This window comes from Lissotriton helveticus, chromosome 12 (genome assembly GCF_964261635.1).
Source record: "Lissotriton helveticus chromosome 12, aLisHel1.1, whole genome shotgun sequence".
NCBI lineage: Eukaryota > Metazoa > Chordata > Amphibia > Caudata > Salamandridae > Lissotriton > Lissotriton helveticus.
Genome location: NC_136073.1, coordinates 271449146 through 271469762, shown reverse-complemented (window position 1 = coordinate 271469762; position 20617 = coordinate 271449146). Strand labels below are relative to the sequence as shown.

General features: G+C 42.2%; 1 protein-coding gene across 3 annotated transcripts in view; it reads left to right on the top strand.

Moving 5' to 3' along the window:
* The first annotated feature begins 244 nt into the window (after positions 1–244).
* DHODH (dihydroorotate dehydrogenase (quinone)) overlaps positions 245–20617 on the top strand; it is a 160281-nt gene continuing 139908 nt past the window's right edge. For 2 of the 3 annotated variants that reach the window (XM_078669256.1, XM_078669255.1), the window contains exons 1-2: positions 269–422; positions 12403–12615. In XM_078669256.1, the coding sequence (XP_078525382.1) occupies positions 384–422; positions 12403–12615 (252 nt within the window). In that variant the 5' untranslated portion in view covers positions 269–383. Of the gene's footprint in view, positions 423–12402; positions 12616–20617 lie in introns of all 3 variants that reach the window. The other variant, XM_078669254.1, reaches the window with a different exon arrangement.

The following is a 20617-nucleotide window of genomic DNA, read 5'->3' as shown; positions in this document are numbered from 1 at the left end:
GGCGGGTCGTGGCTGGCTAAGGCAAAGGTTGTGATATTCCTGGGGCCCAGTCCATCGCGACCATAAGCGGCAGTCACAGTGAAGCCCTACATGTCCGAAAGACATCCTTAAAACACGGGGAACGACTCTTGGGAGCACTACGAACAAGAAAGCCCGAAGTCGCTTCCCACGGCGGAGCCCTACATTCAAGCGTGTATGGGACTACTTTACTCGGTATTCGCACTTCCGGTAACTTCAAGCGCACAGTGACAGAATACCAACATGGCGACAGCAGTGGTTCCGGTATTGGAAGGGATCTGGCGGCAGTGCTCTTAAGTGGTTCTCTGTTCTGCTGACAGCTAGATCTCTTGAAAGATTTCAATTGCCGAGTCAGAGGAGTCGTAATGCAGGGGCGGATGGCGGGGGCCGGCAAGAGCCTGAAGGTGAAGCAGTAATAGGGAGGGGACGTCCCGAAGCCTTATGCCCAAACAAACTTTAAGTTTCTGCCCAATGCACATGCGTTCCTACTCCTTCACCCCTTGTCTTTGAGCATTTAGCCTCTTTAACCACCACACCCTTGTTTAAAACATCCCCCACCCCGCCTCTGACCTTTACAATCTCCTCACAGCGCTGTTCGCCTTTTTCCACGCTCTCCTTGCCACTGTTACTGATAATCTCGTTCTGCACCTGCGGCTTCTTGCCTTTACATCTACTCCCCACCCAGCTGCCCCTTTATGTATTGATTCCCCGCTATCCCTTACCACAGCTGATCACCATTTGTCTCTGTTTGTTCTCTCACCTTGGACCGTAGGACTATTGGACACCCTTCGGACAGTGTCATTGTAAAATGGATTTTTATTTTTTGAACATTTCATTTTATTAAGACCTCTACTGAGATCAACAATTAGTATAATATAGTCCTTAAAACATTTATTTACAACATCTATGCAGTGAGAAAAGCTTCAAAAACGAGTTAAAAATGTACAAACATTATAGCAAAAAAAATCTTCCAGTGGAAAAAGAATGAAAGTAATCAAAGCGTACCAATTAGTTATATTACATTTAAAATATAACAAATGCGAGGTTGTACTGTCGACGGCCAAATTAAAATAAGTAAATTAATAATTGTATTTATATAGTGCTTACTACCCCGGACACTACGTTGAAGCACTGTGCTATGTGTAGCACACTACTCTTGAGCCGAAAGTTAAAAGTAAAAGGGTGATACTTTAGCAATAAGTGTTTCCCTCTCCTTGTAGTATTAGTTGTTAAGTTTGTACTCTTGAGATCTCATATATTTACTCCAATGTTTTGAATAGGGATAGATCAATCAAAGTGGATTAGTAAATAGAAGATTGAATATTTAATGTTATTGGATGTGGTCGACATGTGCCTGTTAGAAGATGTAGAAGGGACGAGAGAAGAGTTTGGAAAGCATTTTTTGGAGTCCATTATTGTTGACCTTTTTGTGTTGAGTTAAGAGTGAAGGGAAAGGTGGAAGGATTTTTTTTGTGTTTTTATTTTTTTTTTAAAAACAATACTGTAAACATGTATATAGACATACACACAAATTACAATATATACATATATGTACACTTAAACGCATATCGTCATTTCTATTCAGTGCATAAACCCATTTTATGTGTGCACTCTTTCTTGCTAGACGAACTGTTTGTGATATATAAAAAATCGCAAACAGCTCGTCTAGCAAGAAAGAGTGCAGACAGTCTATGGGTTATTTCAAAGTGATTGTATTCTTTGTCTGCTACGACACGTTTTGGCTGCTTTACACGTCCTTGCCTTTTAATATATGCTGATGACGTGGTTATATTTGATTTACCCCAATTGGGTTGCAGCGCAATATGGAGGCTCTTTTTAATTACACAGAGAAACATTTTTTAAGAATAAATATTTCAAAAACAAAAATGGTGCCATTTAGGGGCAGGATAAAAGCTATACCTTTTACCCGGAAATTAGGAGGAGCTCCAGTAGATATAGCAGCCACTTAAATATATTTAGGGACATTTTTCTGCCAGTCTATTGAAACTGCTTCGTATTTTCAATGGACTGAATAAAAAAAGTATCCCATGCTAGTGCTATAAAAAGTTTTACTTATCTACTGAGATGCGACATTTTTCAGCCCTCCTGGCAATTTATCGAACAAATATTACCCCTATTTTAATTTATTGTTTAGAATATAAATCGATGGGGGTTTTTTAAATCTCAAGGAGGGAAGACTCTTACCTATGCTTACTACTACAAGTCAAGCCACTCCCGTTCATTCATCCCGACTGGAATTGGGGGTAGTGAGTACATGTACAGGAGCTTTGGCAAACCTTGTCAGGTGGGCTTATAACATACTGCATGCACCTGAAGGTACATTGAGAGCAATTATGTCAAGAAACCTTTAAGGCTGATCCAGGAATAAATACGTTTAAAGGAAATTTAGAGATTGCTTTGGAGTTTCCAATGCATCAAGAACCTTTTACAAAGTTGCTCTCCAGTACTCCTGAAGTTATTTCTGAAAACATCTACTCCAAGATTGAGCTATGAAATGGATAAACTTTATTGTCAACAGTTATCGCATTATAAGCTTGAACTATCTAGGGTGGAGTATAAATATTTGAGTTTTACATTGGACCATAAGGTTTGGCATTGTATCCTGATGCTAAGACTGAGGACATTACCGCTAAAAGATATAACAAAAAATTGGGGCGGTAATTTTGATAAAAACCGGCCTATGTGATTTGTATAGTGGAGGAATCCAAGATTCGGTACATGTCCTATTTGTCGGTCCAAATAGTAGCTTGGTTGATGCATGCTCTCGATTCTTAAAACCGATTTGCACAAAATATATTTTTGTAACTTTGGATCTGCTTGAGCTTATACCTGATGAAGTTGTTTTTTACAACATTTATAACTTTTTAAAAGCGTTTTCCCCGCTATTTTAGAGATGTTTAACATAAGAATAATCTATTTTCTTTATAAGGTATTTCGCGATATATTGTGGTACTATGGAATTGGAAATCTGTATATACTATTTTATGTATACTATTTTATCATATTGTGGATCTCAGTTGAGGTCTATACCAATAAATGTAATTTCAATTTCAATACACCGCCTTGCTCACTTGAAGGAGCACCATATTGCCAAAGCTTTTTAAAGTACCTATGTGCAATGCACTTTTAGTAAGCATAGGAAGCATACTTCAGTTTGAGCCGTGTACACAGATTCAAACTTTTCTACTTTGCGGTGCGACTTTAAAAACTGTTCATATGATGAGTTTTGGCGGATGAGGAAATAATCTGTTCTTAATTTTGTACACAACAGCAATACATTTCTTATTGTCTCAAATTCATCTGCAGCATCTCTTCTTTGAGATCTACATTTGATATTATATTAAGTCTACTCAATTCACTTTGCCATTGTTTATTCATTCTTGTGTCCATGTTGGGTAGTATTGAATCAGACCTTGCTCTACTGCACCCTAGCAGCACAATAATTCTAAAAGTCAATACTTCATTACCTGTATCACCATTTATGTTAGTTTACATTATACAGTGTAGTTGGAGTAAGTGGACTCCGCTTGGCTGGCGTCCTTTATTTTTGGTGCATGGTGTTCATGTGTACATATAAATATGTGGGTATATGTATAATTTACATGGCCAGATCAAGACATTGTGCACAAATATACACAAGCTGTTAAATTCTCTTCTGTAGTTTTTAATTTCTGTACATGTATATCCTTATAAGTAAAAGCAGAAGCACATGTATGTAGACAACCTCCTCTAGTTACCCTTCTATACACATTTTTGAAATATTTGAATACATACAGTGACAATTTTATTTTTTGTTTTTTAATATCTAATTATATTGTTAACTTACAAAAATTATAAACCAATTTATATGTACAGGTACCTACCCTATAAAACCTACTTACATACTATGGTATTTATATATATATATATATATACATTTCTCACAGGCAAGTAAAAACCTGTATCCATGTAGTTATGTTTGTTATCTACATACTGAAACACGCACACATTGCATAAAAATCCAATTCTAGTCACAAACACATTTTGAATTGTTTCAGGGTTTTTCCTACATATATAATTCTTCTTTCCTTAGACATGACCTCACATTTTCATATGTTCAAACGCACATTTGCAGGTTCATCCCTATACAAAGCCTAATACCATATTGATGCACAGGAGTTACCAGGAGTGTGGAATTTAATAGAATATCTACTTGTCTATGGGGCAGGTTGCTTCATAAATCTACTTGTCCTGTAACAAAAGCCACTTGCCCCTTTGGTGCCATGTAGTGCATCGACAAATTATGGCAGCTATCTCATTAGATAAGAGCTCTGATATAACATCTCTGATTTTGACAGGGCTCATACCATAGTAGTGTTTCTTACAATACCCTTATGTTGGCACGTTTCCGCAGTTTTACATACTGGGGCTGAAGAGAGTGGTAAGCAATAGTTCCAGGGTTAGAATGTTTATTTTTATTTTATTTCTTAATTTACTAAGGAGTTTTATATAGGGCTAGCCTGACCCGAGGGTATCGGAGCGCTTCACAACAGTTTTTGAGCAAGATTCAAACAATAAGCAGTATTATACATATAAGTTCGGCAGTCCAAGTGTGCTGAGCAGGGTTGAGGTAGTCCGTGAGTCCTGGGATAACCTCATAAAGTGCACGTTGTCTTGGGGTTGAACCAATTAAGGGGGGGAGGAACAGTTGGGGTCGAGTAGCAGGGAGGAGTTTAGTCTTAAAGCTACAATGTCAGGAATAGACAACGAGCAGGGGATAGCGTTTTGATACCGGCTATCCATTTGGGAGGGAGCGGTTGAGGAAAAGGGCTTTAAGTTGTTTTTTTAATTTTGTGATGGACGGGATAGTCCTGATTCCGGATTTTGGGTGCGTTTCCGGCGAAGGACCGTGCAGCAGTTTTTTGTTTGCGTGTTTTTCATGGGGATGGGTAGTAGAGTACTGGAGCTCCTGAAGTTCCTTATCTGATCAGCCCTTTTGTTTGGCAGCCAAATACTCAGGTTTTCCTGTGTGCAGGGCTTTGTGTGAGGCAAGCAGTTCTGTATCTGGCACGCAGTTCGATTGGGAGCCATTTTAGTTCTCTGACTGCTGGTGAGATGTGATCGTATTTCCTGATTCCAGTGACCGTTCTAGCTGCTGCGTTGAGAGTAGTTTGGAAGGGGGCTAGGTGAGATTTTGTTGTACCAGTGAGGGTGGCATTCCCATAGTCGAGTCTAGATAGCACCAGTGATTGGGTGGCTTGTTTGAGGTCATTGGTTGGGATGAATGGTTTTATTTTGTTAAGTAACTTCAGCTTGCCGAAGGCACTCTTTGCGGACTTCTTGATGTGATTGTCCATGTCGAGTTTTGAGCCTAGGGTTATTCCTAATGATTTAACAGAGTGGGTCAGAGTGTGATTGCTGTTAAGAGCATCCAAAGTTTTAGCCATTCTGAGATGTGAGGGTTCTCCTCTTTGTTGGAGATGAGTAGTATTTCGGTGTTGTCTTGGTTGAGTTTTAAGTGATTATGTGCCAGCCAATGTTGGATTTCTTTTACAGTGACATTTAGTCTGTGAATGTCATCAATGGAGGAGGTTTCAAGATAGATTTGGGTGTCATCTGCATAGAGGTTTGAAGGGATGTTAGCATTTTTGAGTGGGGTGGTAAGGGGTTCTATGTATATGTTAAACAGTTGAGGTGAGAGCACTGAACCTGGGGGGACACCCCTGTTGACAGGGTGAAGGTCGGAGGTAAAGTTTTTTATTTTATCCTTTGTGAGCCTCTGTGTAAGAAGGAAGAGAACCAGTGTAGGACCACCTCATCAGCTCCTTCCCTTTCTCGTAGAGCCTTGATGAGAAGTTGCCCTTTTGAGTCTGTGCAAACCTACTAACTTGCATCTTTTAAGGGTTTTCAACAACTCTTCTCTAATCTTTTCCCATACTGAGAAATGTTGGAAATTTACTCCTGACAATGGCAGACGTAAACTTTCTTCCAGAGTTGGGGAAAAAAGTGGTTGGAGGGAAAGTGAACTTGCAAACACTCAGATTTTTACATAAGCAAATCTACACATGCAGATTTACTCATGCTAAAATGCAGTTCATAAATATTTTCTAGGAATACTATTTCTTGTCCTACTTATGTCATTCTTGGGAATTTACGACAAACGTATAGCTGCACTTAATGCAAGGACATGTACCACGTGTTCACTTATTTAGACTTTCTTTAATAGCTGGGCCCCTAATTTGGGCTGATTACTGAAACTGGTTACACTGATTTTTCCATTATGAATATTTTTGGGAATTACTAGCATGCATCCATGCATGTTACTAAATGATCCTGCAAAGAAATGGTACCTGAAATTTTACAACAGTTTAGCAAAATGTTTTTTTTTCCTGCTTTCATTTTTTTTAATGAACATTTTATTTTGAAAGCAAAGAATCATCAATATTGCTTTAAAGCTTCTGCAAATATTTGCATACAATTTGAAAACGTTTGTACACATTTCTATACTGCAACCACTGTCAGTAGTGCAGTGGGAGCTTACAACATTTATTTACAGCGCTCACCCTAATAATAAAGGCTTTCAATTAATGAAACATAAATACAAGTTTGAACAGTATTAACATATGGGAAAAATATTACCTTAAATGCAGACAGTGCCTTTCCCTGATCCACATTATGTCAGCCAAAGGGTTTGTGCTTCAGGGGGTTGGGCCTACTGATCCCAAGGACAAAATACACTTGAAAACTAGTTGTCCTTGACCGCAGACAATATGTCCTGGGCGTCCGGTTATAGGAATTCCACATCCCTGTGGTTTGTATGGTGAAAATACAGGCCCCAGGAGCATTGGTGCGATTTAGATTGAGCACCAATTACATTATGCAAGTTAACATTCATTTTTGTAGGCATAGTTAGATTAGGTGTTGCACTGACATAGGGATTCCTACGTAGATCAGCAGCCCTGCCCGCCAGGCTGCATCCTATGCCTGCCATTCTCCCCTCTCTCTTCATTCCTGACCGTGGCCATATTTAGAAATTGAAGAGTATTTGAGAAGGGCGGGAAGGGAGTCACATTTCTGTAAGACATCATGAGTCCTCATTTAAAATGGAGGCAGGGTATTAAACTCAAATTATTTTTGCTACAGCAAAACAACACAGTAAAGGCTGACAGTACGTGAACAGATCACTACTGGCCTGGTGCTTTGAAGACAGCCTGAACTGACATACATCAAGGCTCATGCACTGCTCAAACAATTGGGCTTTTGTTAATTCAGTACATAGTTTACAGCGGGAGGTGTATTAAATCTGTCCTCTTGTGTGAAACATAACCTGTTGTTCTTTTATGATGGGATTCTTAGATGGGGTGCCAGACTAGATTGTAGGTTCCTATGTTAGAAGTATGTTGTGATTTTTTTTTTCATGCTGATGAAAAGTGGTCCTTTCCTATTTATTGCCTAGAGGGAGATATAAAGCAGCTTGAAGGAGGACTTTCTGGTAACCAGTGGCGGGCCTTCGAGTTAGGTGAGATATGGTATGGTAAGATATGAGTAGTCTGGCAGCTGAGTTCTGAATTCTCTCTAATCTTCTCATGATAAAGGTAGGCTGTGATGGAGACCATTATTGTAATCTAGTTTTAATAGGGGGAGAGATTGTTGTTTTGACCTTGTAGGGAAATCTTAAAAAATTAACACAGCTACCCCATTCTGGACTACTGTGTTTTTAAGGTTTTCCCAGATGAAAATTAAGACTAAGTCCATGCCTCTTCAGTAGGAATAGAGTAGCTCTTTCTGTAAGCTAGCCTAGGAATGATACATTTTCTATAGGTCTTTAACTGTTTTAGGTTCCAGGTTTGTTTTCTTTACTAATAGGCTTATATATACCTTATTAGGTTAAAAATCTTTTTATCTACATTTTGAAATAGGTTCTCGACAATCCACAGTCAAATAAGAAGAAATCTAATAGAAGCCAGAACAAACTGCAAACAGAATGCACTATGTTCATTCCCTTGGCCTCCCCCAACCGTCTTACCCTCCAGTGCCATCCATTGATGGTACGGTTGCGCATCACACCCTATCCTCTTAATCAGCCTTCTCCCCCGATCCAGCCGGAGGTCGTTGGGCTTTCTGCGTATATTGGTATAATAGTCGTCCAGTTTGGAAGTACCTAAGAGTTTTAGTAATCAAAGCCGCTCAGGAAAGGATGTGTCCTTGAAATCTCTACCAAAATATTCGAAGAGACAATTCCACTGTGTGGGGAAGTCTTTTTCTTAACACTGTGCCAGTTGTGTAATTTTTTCCATGCCCAAGATCCACCACAGTCGCTTGAGCCACTTATGTTGAAGGAGACAACTGTTGTCCCTACAACCCAAGTATAGTGCTTGGTCACCAAGAGCATGTGTGAAAAGGCCCTACCAAGGGCTCCACTGAGTGTGTAAATATCTTTTGCTGGGGCAAGTAAAACCACCTTAGGACATCTAGCCAATTCTGACCCGGTGGTTTGTTGATAGTGGTCAGCACCTAGGACCACAAAGGGTCGGAACCTGGGGTATGAGAGTATATGGGACAGTGTCCACTCCTCCGTTCTCCCCCTCCGACAAAGAAATCTTTCCCCCACCACCTTCATTTTGGCCAGATGTGTTAGCAACAGTGCCATCTGTAGAGAAACTTAAGCACTGTTTCTCTTCCCCTTGCGTGGGATGCAAAGTTGTTAGTCCATTTCGTGATTTCCTCCCATTGGTTATGATCTAATGTGATGCCTAATTCCCTCTCCCAGGTTCACTGATATGTGGTTGTCATTTTCCTGCTTGGCTTTGAGCATATTGTTAATGATTGCCGTTGCATGTTTATCTCCTGTGCAATTTAGGACATATGTTTCAAAAGCGGTGGGGGCTCTAGTACCTTCTTATTTGTTTCTAGAGTCAAGAAGCCAGTTGTGCAGCCTCATGTAGTGGTACCTTTTGCTCTCTGAAATAGCATACTCCTTCATCTGCTTGGGAGACTTGATCGATCCCAGGTCAAACATGTCTCTCGATGTTTTATAGACCCCCCCCACCCACCCCCCACTGTCGAGGGTAAACTCACAATTGCCCACAAGGATGTAAACTGGGATGGAAAGGAGATAAGGCCCCATTTGACCCAAATATCCAAGGTTGCCCTCACGACGGGGGACACGTCGAGCGTATTCGTTCGCTCAGGTTTATGTTGCCATCGTACTTAACTTCGCGGTCCCACCACCATCATGTGGTCAGGCCATACATACACCACCCCTTTTCAGTTTCCCTCCTGGTCCAGTATATCAGGAAGCAGAGGTGAGCTGCAACGTAGTAGGAAAGATCTGGAATTCCTAGTCCCCCCTGGCGTGGTCGTAGTGTGCTTTGCCTCCTACCGGGTCTCTGCTTTACTAGCATGGTAGCCAGCTAGGAACCAGGATATAAAACATCTTTAAAGCCAACAGTCTGCAGAACCTCGATCAAGTCCACCCTGTTGAATGCTTTTTCGGCATTAAGGGTGACCATGCTAGATGCTTTAGATTCTGTGGTGCCAATATCTAGAAGGTGTATGGCTTCCTTCGTGTTACCACCAGCTTGACGTTCTTGGATAAAGCTCGATTGAGTCGGATGTATTAGATCTCCCATCAAAGGCTGCAACAGCACAGTACCAATTTTTGCTAGTATTTTGGCATCTATGTTGAGAAGGGAAATTGGGTTTTATGATCTGCACTCACTGCCGCCTCAGTTATAAAGATACCATGAAGTTTTGGCTTTTAGTGCGAACCAAAGGGTGGTTGCACTTCCCTTCCTAGTGTTATTTGCAATGTAGCCCTTGATGCCCCCTTTATATTATTGATAGTCATGGGGTTTTTCAAAAAGGTGTCTTGTATTTGCCGTGTCCCCCTGTTCCCTGGTATTTCAGACTGCGTGTCAGCTAAGATGCGGGAACATACAACAATACTTAAATATCGGCCGAGTGTCTGGTCTAAAGCCAAATTAAAGTCACCTCTGATCATCAATGGCGCAGTTGACCAAGCCGTGAGCATGTGAATCGTATCTGATAGAAATAGCTCCTGTCCCTGGTTGGGGTTACAGAGTGAAGTCCGTGTCCACTGTGGTCTCTAATGACCTCTTCAACTACCACCGGGCATTGGTGGTGTACCAGGATTCCCATTCTTGTGCACCCTTCCCCAACAGCAAGAAATCTTGGCCAGGGAAGTTCCTCAATTTCAGGCGGAAGTGGTCGAGTTTCAAAAGGTGGATTTCCTGATTACGCCAGATACAAGCATGTAGTAAAGTCAGTTTATGGAAGATAGAGCGCCGTTTAAATGGATTATTGAGACCATTCAAATTGTAAGAAATAATAGTAAACCTATTTGTAATGGTAGTCCTAGGTGTGTGAGGTATATGGGTAGTGTGCTTTCCTGCCCTCCCCTTACCGTGATTCTAAGGTCTTGCAGCCTCCGCGGGGCTCTCCCTCGGGCATGAGCCCCGCGTCACCAGCACTGCTTTCCCGTGGGCGCGTGCGCGGGCTTCCGAAGACGGAAGTCCCGCCCCAAGGAAGGTTTCGCTTTCGGAGCTGGTTTTTAATTGCCATGGCGCGCGCTTCACGGGCCGCCACTCACAAACATTTGATGTACATGGGCACTGCACTTTATTTCAGCATGGCGCACGCTTTCATGTTTTTGCTAGGGATTGTGTTGTCAAACGATCCTCGTTGAGTTTTGCAATCTTATTTATACTAAGTACCATTGCCACCCGTTATTCCACAGTATTTCACTTATCTCATTGTGCCGCTGTACAGTGTTGATCTCTTTGGGCGCTTTGTTTCCCGGTATCATTTTTGTTCATGTGCGCACACACAATGAAAGGATTATAGCTCAATGGTTACGTGCTTTCCATAGCTGCCGTCTGGCCTAGTGGCTATGGCACTGGCCTCCTAAGCCTGGGGTTACGGGTTCGAATCACATTTGGGGTGGGGAAACAAACAGTTCTGTTTTATTTTTTATTTTTGTCAGGGTCTTTTCTAAAAAACATGAGTTGAGTTATATGCTGGGTTATATCAGTTTAGACCTGTGATGCCGTGAATTTACAAGGACAAGATTAAATGCAGTGGTTCAGAACCGCACAGTGTTCTGTATCACAGATCCTTGCAGCCAGTATCTAACCTGCCCTTTATGTAGGCGGTGCTATTGTAGTCTTTCCTTGGTTTTGATTTCGAATCCTTAAGGCTGTCGTGTGTGAGTGTCAAACTGATAGTTCCACAATGCTGGTGCATGTTTTTAAAGCTGCGCCGCGGTGCTGTGCAAACACGGAGCTAATACACTTTGTGATCGTGTTTGATGTCACATTTGGTGTCTGCAGAATGACGAACGGGCTAATACTCAATGATTGCTGCCCCCAAATAGTACAGCTGTTTGTCAATGGAAGAAAAATAAATACATTTTATTTTAGTGTTTCTCCGTCTCCAAGCTCCACTGTCCTCGCTTCCTCCTCATCTTCCTCCGGTCACCGTCCCACATCCATGTCCTGCAAGGTCTCTCCGCCATCTCCCACCTTTGTTAGTTACCCTCATCTCTCCTACTCTCTCCCCCTTTAGCTCTACCAGTCCCCTACAAGTTCTGTCTTTATTCTTTTTTTTGCACCTCCTTCTGCTATCGGCATCATTTCTACTTCTCTACCATCACCCTTTTCTTTTCTCTCTCATCTTCATCACTTATTAACCTCACATCTACATGCTCACCCCCTTCTCTTCCCTATACAATCAGCATAATTTCACTCAACGCCACACACTTCCACACCACACAATTCAAATCTTCACATTTCCATCATAATTCGACAAGAAACCACATAATTCAACTCAACAACACAATTACATAACACACCACATACATACATCCAATCCATACCACACATCTATCATCATGCCACAAAATTTAACAGCACACCACTTAATTAAACTCCACTACATACCACTCCATAACACATAATACCATTCCACATAATTGCATTCAATAATGCACAATCCCACTTTGCATCATTCCATGACACTCAATACCACATAATTTCTATCACAAAAATCCACTGCACACCATACCACATAATTCCACAACACAAATCCACTCCACACAATTCCACCACACACAATTCCACAACTAACAATAGCAATCCAACCCACATAATTCCACTCCACACTACATACAACCACTACACTCCAAACCAAAACACATGGGTGAAAGACATTGTCATTTACAGCGCCAATAGCTATTTCTCTGACAAATGCGAGACCTATTGCATTGAAAATGCTTGTTATATTATGAGGATTCTTCTCCACACTGTTTTGCAGGATTTTCAGAAAACACGTTTTAGAATCCTCACGGGCTGATTTATTTTTCAGAAGCAACTGAAAGATGCATTGATAATCCTTGGAGGAGGGAGCTTACTCTTTACTTCCTACTTGACGGCAGTCGGGGACGAACAATTCTACTCTAATCTCCTGATGCCCATCTTGCAGAAGCTAGTGAATCCTGAGCTAGCACACACACTCTCAGTGCAGATGATCTCCTGGGGATTAGTTCCCCGCTCCAGACACAAGGACTCCAGTACACTGGTATGTAGCTGAATGGAAAGACTTATTAATCAGTGGTCCATCTGCATTAAAACATATAGAACTGTGAATTTCTTAAAGATGTTCTCGTCTAGTGTTGTGTTATAACTTATTTGTGTATTACTCATGAAACGATGCTCAAAAGCACTGACCATTGTATTTGACATTGATGGCTTTGTGGTTTTGCTGGTGGGCAGGCCCAGAAAAGCAACCAGGTTCCCAAAGGGTTAAAATGCTTTGGAACAAGAGACTGGCCATACTTTATTTGGGGGAAAAACATTAGAGAAAATCGGGAGTTATGACAGTAGTGGAACTTTAGAAAGTCCCAAAATATGAACGCAAAGAAAAAAAAATGAAATTCAACCATAGGCATATGGACTCCTTATTTTATTTAATTGTCAGACTAAACTATTGGGTGATTAAAATACAGAGGAGGAGGTTCCTTGTTTTCTTTAATTAAATATTGGTTTTTACTGGTTATATTAAGAGGGCGTTAATGGTTGGGACTAGAAGGTGAAGCGTGTGGTTTTGCAAATATTTGCCATGGCTCTTAGTTACCCACAAAGCAAATCTCTGCTATTTCTGACCATTTTTTTTGTCCTGGACATGAACCAAGATTTTGCATGTGCACTGAGGTCCATTATCATAATGGGTTGCTGTCCATAGTGAGGCTCTGTGGTCCGGAGGGGTGCACCAAGCTTACCTTCCATAGTGAGTATGAGTACTGTCATCTCACTGGATTGCTCTAGATTAACAGTTGTTTCAGTGTTAAATTCTAAAATCAGGTGAGGATTTTTTCCCTTTACTGGCGGTGGGAAAGTGGCCTTGTGACTTGACCTGAGTAAAATGTCTGCTCTTTTCACAAACTTTATTCGACAATTAAGTCATAAAAGTATACATACATATCTTACACAAACAGAGATAAAAGACATTAAAATCCATACAATAAATTATTTTAAAAAAGTATTAAACTAGAATAGACTATGTCGAATTACAGTTTAAAAAAGACATAAAAACTATTGCATAAGGATACATTAGTACAGGTGGATATTGTGCAAAGATTGCAAATGGTGGCCCGTAGGTGCAAGGACAAATACAATTTGGTTTTTATATTTTTACCGCTATGAATTTGTGTCGATTACCCAGGCCCATTAAAAAAAATTTGCCACGACAACACCAATTGTAGGCATCGGGTCTGTAGTTAAAATTCTCAGAGCCTCAGCGTGACTTTGAAGCCCTAGTAATTTACATAAAGGCTTGATCCACAATGATCTGGGGGCTTTATACAGGGGACAAAAGAATAAAAAATGGCTGATTGACTCTTGTTCCTCCTCGCAATTGGGGCATCTATCAATTCCACTTTTGTCTGCCCATTTAACCGTAAAGGATCTTACTGGGAGTGATCCTACTCTAAGCTGGAAATAGAGCTTACGATCCTGTTGTTTAGCAATAATGTCCCAGTATTGTTCTAGTTTCGGCAGGGTTTTAATGTCCATGAAGCGACTAGTTAAGTGCGTGGAAAGACCCTCTGACCTTGCTTCAGAGATCACCATTTCCCAATATTTTTCTTTTAATGATTTTTTAGAGGGAAAATGAGCATTTTCTGGGTCCTCCCATAAGTCACTCATCCCTAACCTGGAAAGTATCGACTTGATGTTCTTAAGCCAATCAATTTTTTGGGACGTGTCCTTAGCCATTACCTCCTTCAGACCTTGAGCATAATGCTGTAGTTCTTCTGTCGTCCACAGCCGGCGCCAGTAAAGAACCGGACGCAGGAAGGCTAAGTCATGGACCGCCTTTTTTCCAAGGCCCCACATTAGTGGTACTAAGGGGGTACTTATGGGGACGCTAGTGGCTTTTCGAAGAAATTCATTTTCAGCAAGCGTTAATTTCCTAAGATCTTCAAAACCCCATAATTCGGCTCCATATAAGGCCGAACCTAGGACCTTCATCCCATATACTTCCAGTAAGGGACTGATGGGCTTAGTTGTTGAGGTGGAGAATTTTTTTAAAAGGATACCTGCCTGCTGGCGGAGTTTTAAAACCGCGATATCTAGTTGACTGGACCACCCCAGGTCTTTCTGAAGGGTGACCCCCAGGTAAGTAAAAGCGTCTACACGCTCCAACGGGGAACCATTCATATTGATCAGCCCTCTGAAAGGTCTATTTGACCCACACGTTTTACGACCAGACAAAACCATATACTTAGTTTTTGCACTATTTATTTCTAGTCCCCTATCCAGACAGAAATCTTCAAACCTTTTCAGTGCTTGCTGGAGTCCACTCGGAGTCTTTGAAATGATGAGAGTATCGTCCGCGAACATGAGGATCGGGACCCGCTCACCAGACATCACAGGGGCATCGGTCGGGACCAGGGAGAGGAAATCCGCAACCCCATTCACGAAGAGCGAGAACAAGGTGGGCGCCATGACACAACCCTGCCTTACTCCACGCTCCACCGGAAAGGGCTCGGTGACCTCCCCCTGGCATCCCCACCTCACCCGCGCGAAGGTATCCTCATGCAGGCGGATCATCAAACTCAACAATTCAGGTGCCATCCCCAGATCTGCTAGAACTTTCCATAATATATTACGAGGGACCAGGTCAAATGCCGCTTTTAGATCGACAAAAACGGCATACAAAGTGCCCTTTTCCAAGACCACGGTGCGCCAATATAACATGATGAACCGAAAGACCTGGTCAATGGTACTTGTTTTTGGGCGGAACCCAGCCTGGAGGTGACTTAAAATATTGTCATTATCCATCCAGGATTGAATTCCGCCCAAAACCAACCGACCCATGATTTTTTGTAAGCAGTCAATTAGATTTATTGGTCTATAATTGGCTGCAAGTGACTTGTCCCCCTTTTTGTACACCGGCACGATTTCAGCCCCTTTCCATGAGATGGGCACTTCCATCCCTTGAGCTATGGCGTTTGCCAGATAAAGAATATAAAGTCGCCAACGCCTTCTATTGTTCAGAAATAAATCTGCGGGGACGCAATCCATGCCGGTAGCACGCCCCTCAGTAACTAGGTCCAACACCCTATCCACCTCATTTAAAGAAAAAGGAGGTTCCTTATACACAATATGTGGGTGATCGCCTATACTTTTACTATTGGCACGGGCAGCATATTGGGGCTTAAAATAGTTGACCCAAGAGTTACGGTCAACATTATTGTGGGGACTCTTTCCATAACCTCCCCTGTCCCACTTAAAGATTTCCGAAAAAAGTTTGGAATTCTATGCAGAACATGCCACTTTCAAATCCTGCCACAGGCCCTCTTCCCAGTCCTTTTTAGCAACAATTTGCTCACGCCTGTAGTTCGCCCTGGCCAGTCTTATTGCTCCCATATCTTTAGACTTTAGGGCTATACCCAGATCCCTCCTAGCTTGGTAACAAGAGCTATTGTACCAGCTTTCTGGTTTTTTAATTATAGCTCTTTTATTCCCTAAGCAGGGTTTACAGAAATATGATTTCAGTTTAGTAAAGAACCTGTTGTGAGCCTCTAACAAAGAATAGGGGGGAGATCCTTTCCGTATGACGTCCTCCATTGCCTCTAAGGCCCCTTCCAGGTCTGCATCAATAAAACTAATTATTTCTTGATGCCCAGCCACTTGGCACCATTTAAGGTGTCGTTCATCATTTGCCATAACAAGGTCCGGGTGGGAATGCCCTTGGTGAGCGTCATCCCCCGTATGAATGCCCAACTTTAACTTTGCGCACAGGGGGTTATGGTCGCTTTCAATACGTGTCACAACCTCCATATCCAGGAGAATAGACCACAGATTGAGAGAGACTAATAGATAATCAATGTTGCTTGCCCTTATACCATTATCAAAGGTTTCCTGCCCCAATTTATCAGAAAGTGTACGCCCGTTGGCGGCCCTCAGCTCGTTCTCCAAACAGAGACCCTTAAGCTGAATAGCAGCCTCGGTCCACTTTTTTATAGGTTTGGTGCTAAGTTGGGGAACTCCCCACCTAGCATCCTCCTCTTCAGTCAAATGGATGTCATTTAAACCAAGGGGTTCAAAAGTGGTGTTAAAATCCCCAGCAATCAATGACTTTGTATTATTAGGGGAAGCCTGTAGTAATATATCTAGTTTAGCTACAACTTCCGATTTCTTGCCACCCTGGAGCCCCCTGGCGTAAACATTATAGATATTAATTTCCACATTTGGATGAAAGGTAAATCTGACACCAAGAATGTCATCACATTCAATTGGGAGCAGCTGGGTTTTACATTTTAGGGACTGCTTGACCCAAATAACCAGCCCTCCCATGGGTCGCCCCTCCCATGGGTCGCCCTTTTGATTTTTTTACAGCCGGGACATAAAAGTTCAGATAACCAACTCTAAACATTGGGTCAACTGCCCAGACTTCTTGAAATAGACAGATATCAAATTGATCTATGAAGTCTGCCCAAACCTCCGAATTAAGTTTTGACCCCAGCCCTGCCACATTCCAGGAAACCAGTGATGTCCCACTTAGTGGGCCATCAGATAGAGTAACCGGTTCACCCCGAGCGGGTTGTCCCTCTAGATCAAGATGTATATTAAGGTGCCTATTTATGGACTGATCTACCTCTAGAGCTTTTAGGGTGATGTCGCATATGGTACCTTGCCCAAACTCAGCCAGCCCTTCACCATTACTACCCTGTGTCTGAACATTCTCATTAACACTCTCAAACCCTTCTCTACCATCACCACCCCCACTAACCAATATGGAATTTTCTTGTTCATACTGTCAATCACAGTCCCCTAATCCCGACAGGGTCTGGAATCTGTTGAACAACCTGATATTCCCTAAGGGGCAGAAATTAGGTACAGAGTTCTGAGAAAACATATCCCTCTCAAAGGAAACTGGGGTAGGGGGACCATAAAAATAGGCTAGGGGTAGAGCTTGTATCCCAGTAGTCATATCGTTATGTGACCAGTTACAGATGAAATTGACACATGTCTGGTCTCTAAAGTTAATAACGATACAATCTCCTGCCACTGTCTTACATCCCCTGCCTATCCAATGAACTCTCCTGACACCCATGACTTTTGCACGCATATTCACTGGCAATGGGCGGTTTTTATTTAGCCAGAAAATAGATTTGTGCTTTAGATCTTGGTAAGATTCACGTTTCCCATGTGCTAGTGGGGGCACCCCCACCAGAACTACCACGAAGGGTGCTGCTTGAGGAGGGAGGTTGATGTAAGGAAGGGGAGGCTCTCTATGCACTCTACTTAAGGTAGGTATACTTGGCTGTTTGTCCTGCAACTTGGTTCCATCACCCACAGCTCTCTCTCTATTCAATGACTTTACACCCGCCCCTACGGGATTAGATACCGGGGAAGGAACTACTCCTGACAGGGTAGCTTGTGTTATCACACTAGTTTGGTGTGTGTTTCCCACTCCTTTTTGGGGAGCGGATTGTTGATTAACAATTGGCCCCTTTTCAACAGCCTGAACAGGCCTTACAATCTGACCTGCACCAGTTGCACTTTTGGCGGTAGAGGAGTCATTGGCTACGTTCGATTTTGTTCTAGAAGTGTGTGCACTACGGCTTGGGCCTGCCTGTTTCTGGGCTGATGCCAATGAAAGTTCAAGACACACCAGTCTGTTTTCGATGGAGTCCAGCCGATTATGCAGAGGATGACACATTTTCTTGAAGGTGACCTCTAGTCTTCTCCAAAAAGAAGGACCCAGCTCCACACATGGATCCTCATCCCCATTGTCCAAATGGGCTCCCTGCCCATTTCTGTCTACCCCATCCAATAATACGGGGCTGACTTGTGACGTCACGATTGGGTCAGCGGGTGGATCATTAGGTGGAACATTACTTTTGCAAGATCTGGCTTTTTTCCCACCGGCGTTAATTTGAGGACCAGGGCGTTTCCTTTTTGTTTGCTCCCTCCCCTTTGGTTGGATCGAGATAGCTTTCGCTTGGCCAGCGGATCGAGTCTTAATTTTAGGAGAAAATTCTCTGACTAAGTCACTGCTAGGCACTCCTTGTTTTGGAGAGTTGTCGTTTATAACCATTTTCGCCGATTGGGATGGAGAAGAAATTACCACCCCTGATGGAGGAAGCGAACCCTGCAAATTTGAATCCGGATTAGTGGTGATCTAACATATGCCAAAGGGCCCAGAGATTACCTTTTATCAAAGGACGTATCCAAGGATAGTCTTTTTTCCGTAAGTTCTATGTCCTTGGCGAGTGCAGACGATACCGTTATTAAAAAGTTGTCAAGAGTCCCCAATAGTGTACCACCAGTAGATTTCCTACAGCTAGGTTCGCCATCTTGTAGGGTAGACATCCTTTGATGTAAGTCAATACAAATTTTAGGGAGAGTCAATATGGCACTAACCTTGTTTGTAGAGTGGCAGGTGTTCGAGGGGTGGCCCGTCCCGTCCTTTTCCGTTCTTTAACGGGCTTAAACGGGCCCACCCTTGGCCCAGGCTTCGCCCAGGGTCCCGCGGAGCGGACCTCAGCACCGATTTAAACCGCCTCCGGGCGCTGGCGCGAGGTCAGAGGTGCGCGCCGCCGCTGAGGCTTCCGGGAGTTGTGGTCCCGGTGCGGCGGCGCGATGTTATGCACGAAGTGACTCTCGGGCGGTGGCGGCGTTCCTGGCCCCTCGTATGGCAAAGGTACAAATGCACCAAGCTTACCTTCCATAGTGAGTATGAGTACTGTCATCTCACTGGATTGCTCTAGATTAACAGTTGTTTCAGTGTTAAATTCTAAAATCAGGTGAGGATTTTTTCCCTTTACTGGCCGAGGGAAAGTGGCCTTGTGACTTGACCTGAGTAAAATGTCTGTTCAGTGTTTGGCAACCTAGAGCCGGATGTACAAAGGGTTTTAGCATTTGCAAATCCTCGAAATCGATAAACCAGATGGTTTGCGAATCTTAAAACTTTTTTTGCCATTGACTGAATGCTTTTAGCGATTCAAAAAGGTGTTTCTGAATCACTAAATGTGTTTGAAAATTGATATTGATTGGGTATTTGGAAGTGGCTTGTTGTAGGCGCCCCTTCCAATTACTGAATCACTATGCTATGTCTCACTGCTTTGCAACCAAAATCCAATATTTTACCAACACATCAGAGGGGGTGGTAACCAATTTTCGAGTGGAATGGATCCTCCTCCTTTGTGAACGTAAAAAAAAGTTCACGAGGACTCCTGCCTCCTCATAAACAAAAGGAACTTGTCTTATTTAACCACTGTCCCGTTTTCTCTAAGGAAGGTGGGCTGCATTAATCTAAGGATCCCATTTTCAAAGAAACCGTGTAAATTTGAGCACTGGTGTGATGCCTCTTGCATTGTTGCCCATCGTGAAGTTCTGCAGTCTTCAAAAAAGATCGCCTGAATGTGTAAGAGGTTTTTGCCTGTAGGCCTAATTATAATTTATCTTTATGGGGAAAAAACCTTAAGGAAGAAGGCATGGAACAAATTGCATGCTGCCAGCATTTTAATGGACTGTAGTGCCTTCTGGAAGGCTGTAAATACTCCTTTTCTCTAAGATGTCGCTACTCCCTCTTTAGAAGTTACAGTTGGAGCCAAGGAGTCCTCAGTATTTTAGTAATATTGGTGCGGTTAGATTAAGAGAATTTGGCTATATAATATTTGTTAGTAAAGTCATGTTGTTTTTACTTGCACTCAATAAAGATCCCCTTGGGCACATAGGCTTGAGTAAAACTACTCACATATAATCACAGACTGCACATTTGCGAGCACATATGTAAAAGTCAGAAGGGAATATAATAATCATACAATAAGTAAATATACTACACAAATTTATTAAATAAAAACAAGCGCAAGAAAGACCAATATGGTCCAAAAAACCACATTTCAAAATTAAAATATATATCATAAAATTATACACAGTACATTGCAAAGGGTCAGATTTAAAAGGAAAAAAAAGTATATTCCTATTGGTAAAAAAGGAGACACAAAGATATGATGAGCACAATTTCAGCTTTTGCACGAGAATTGTTTTCTCTCAAAATGTGTTGTGTT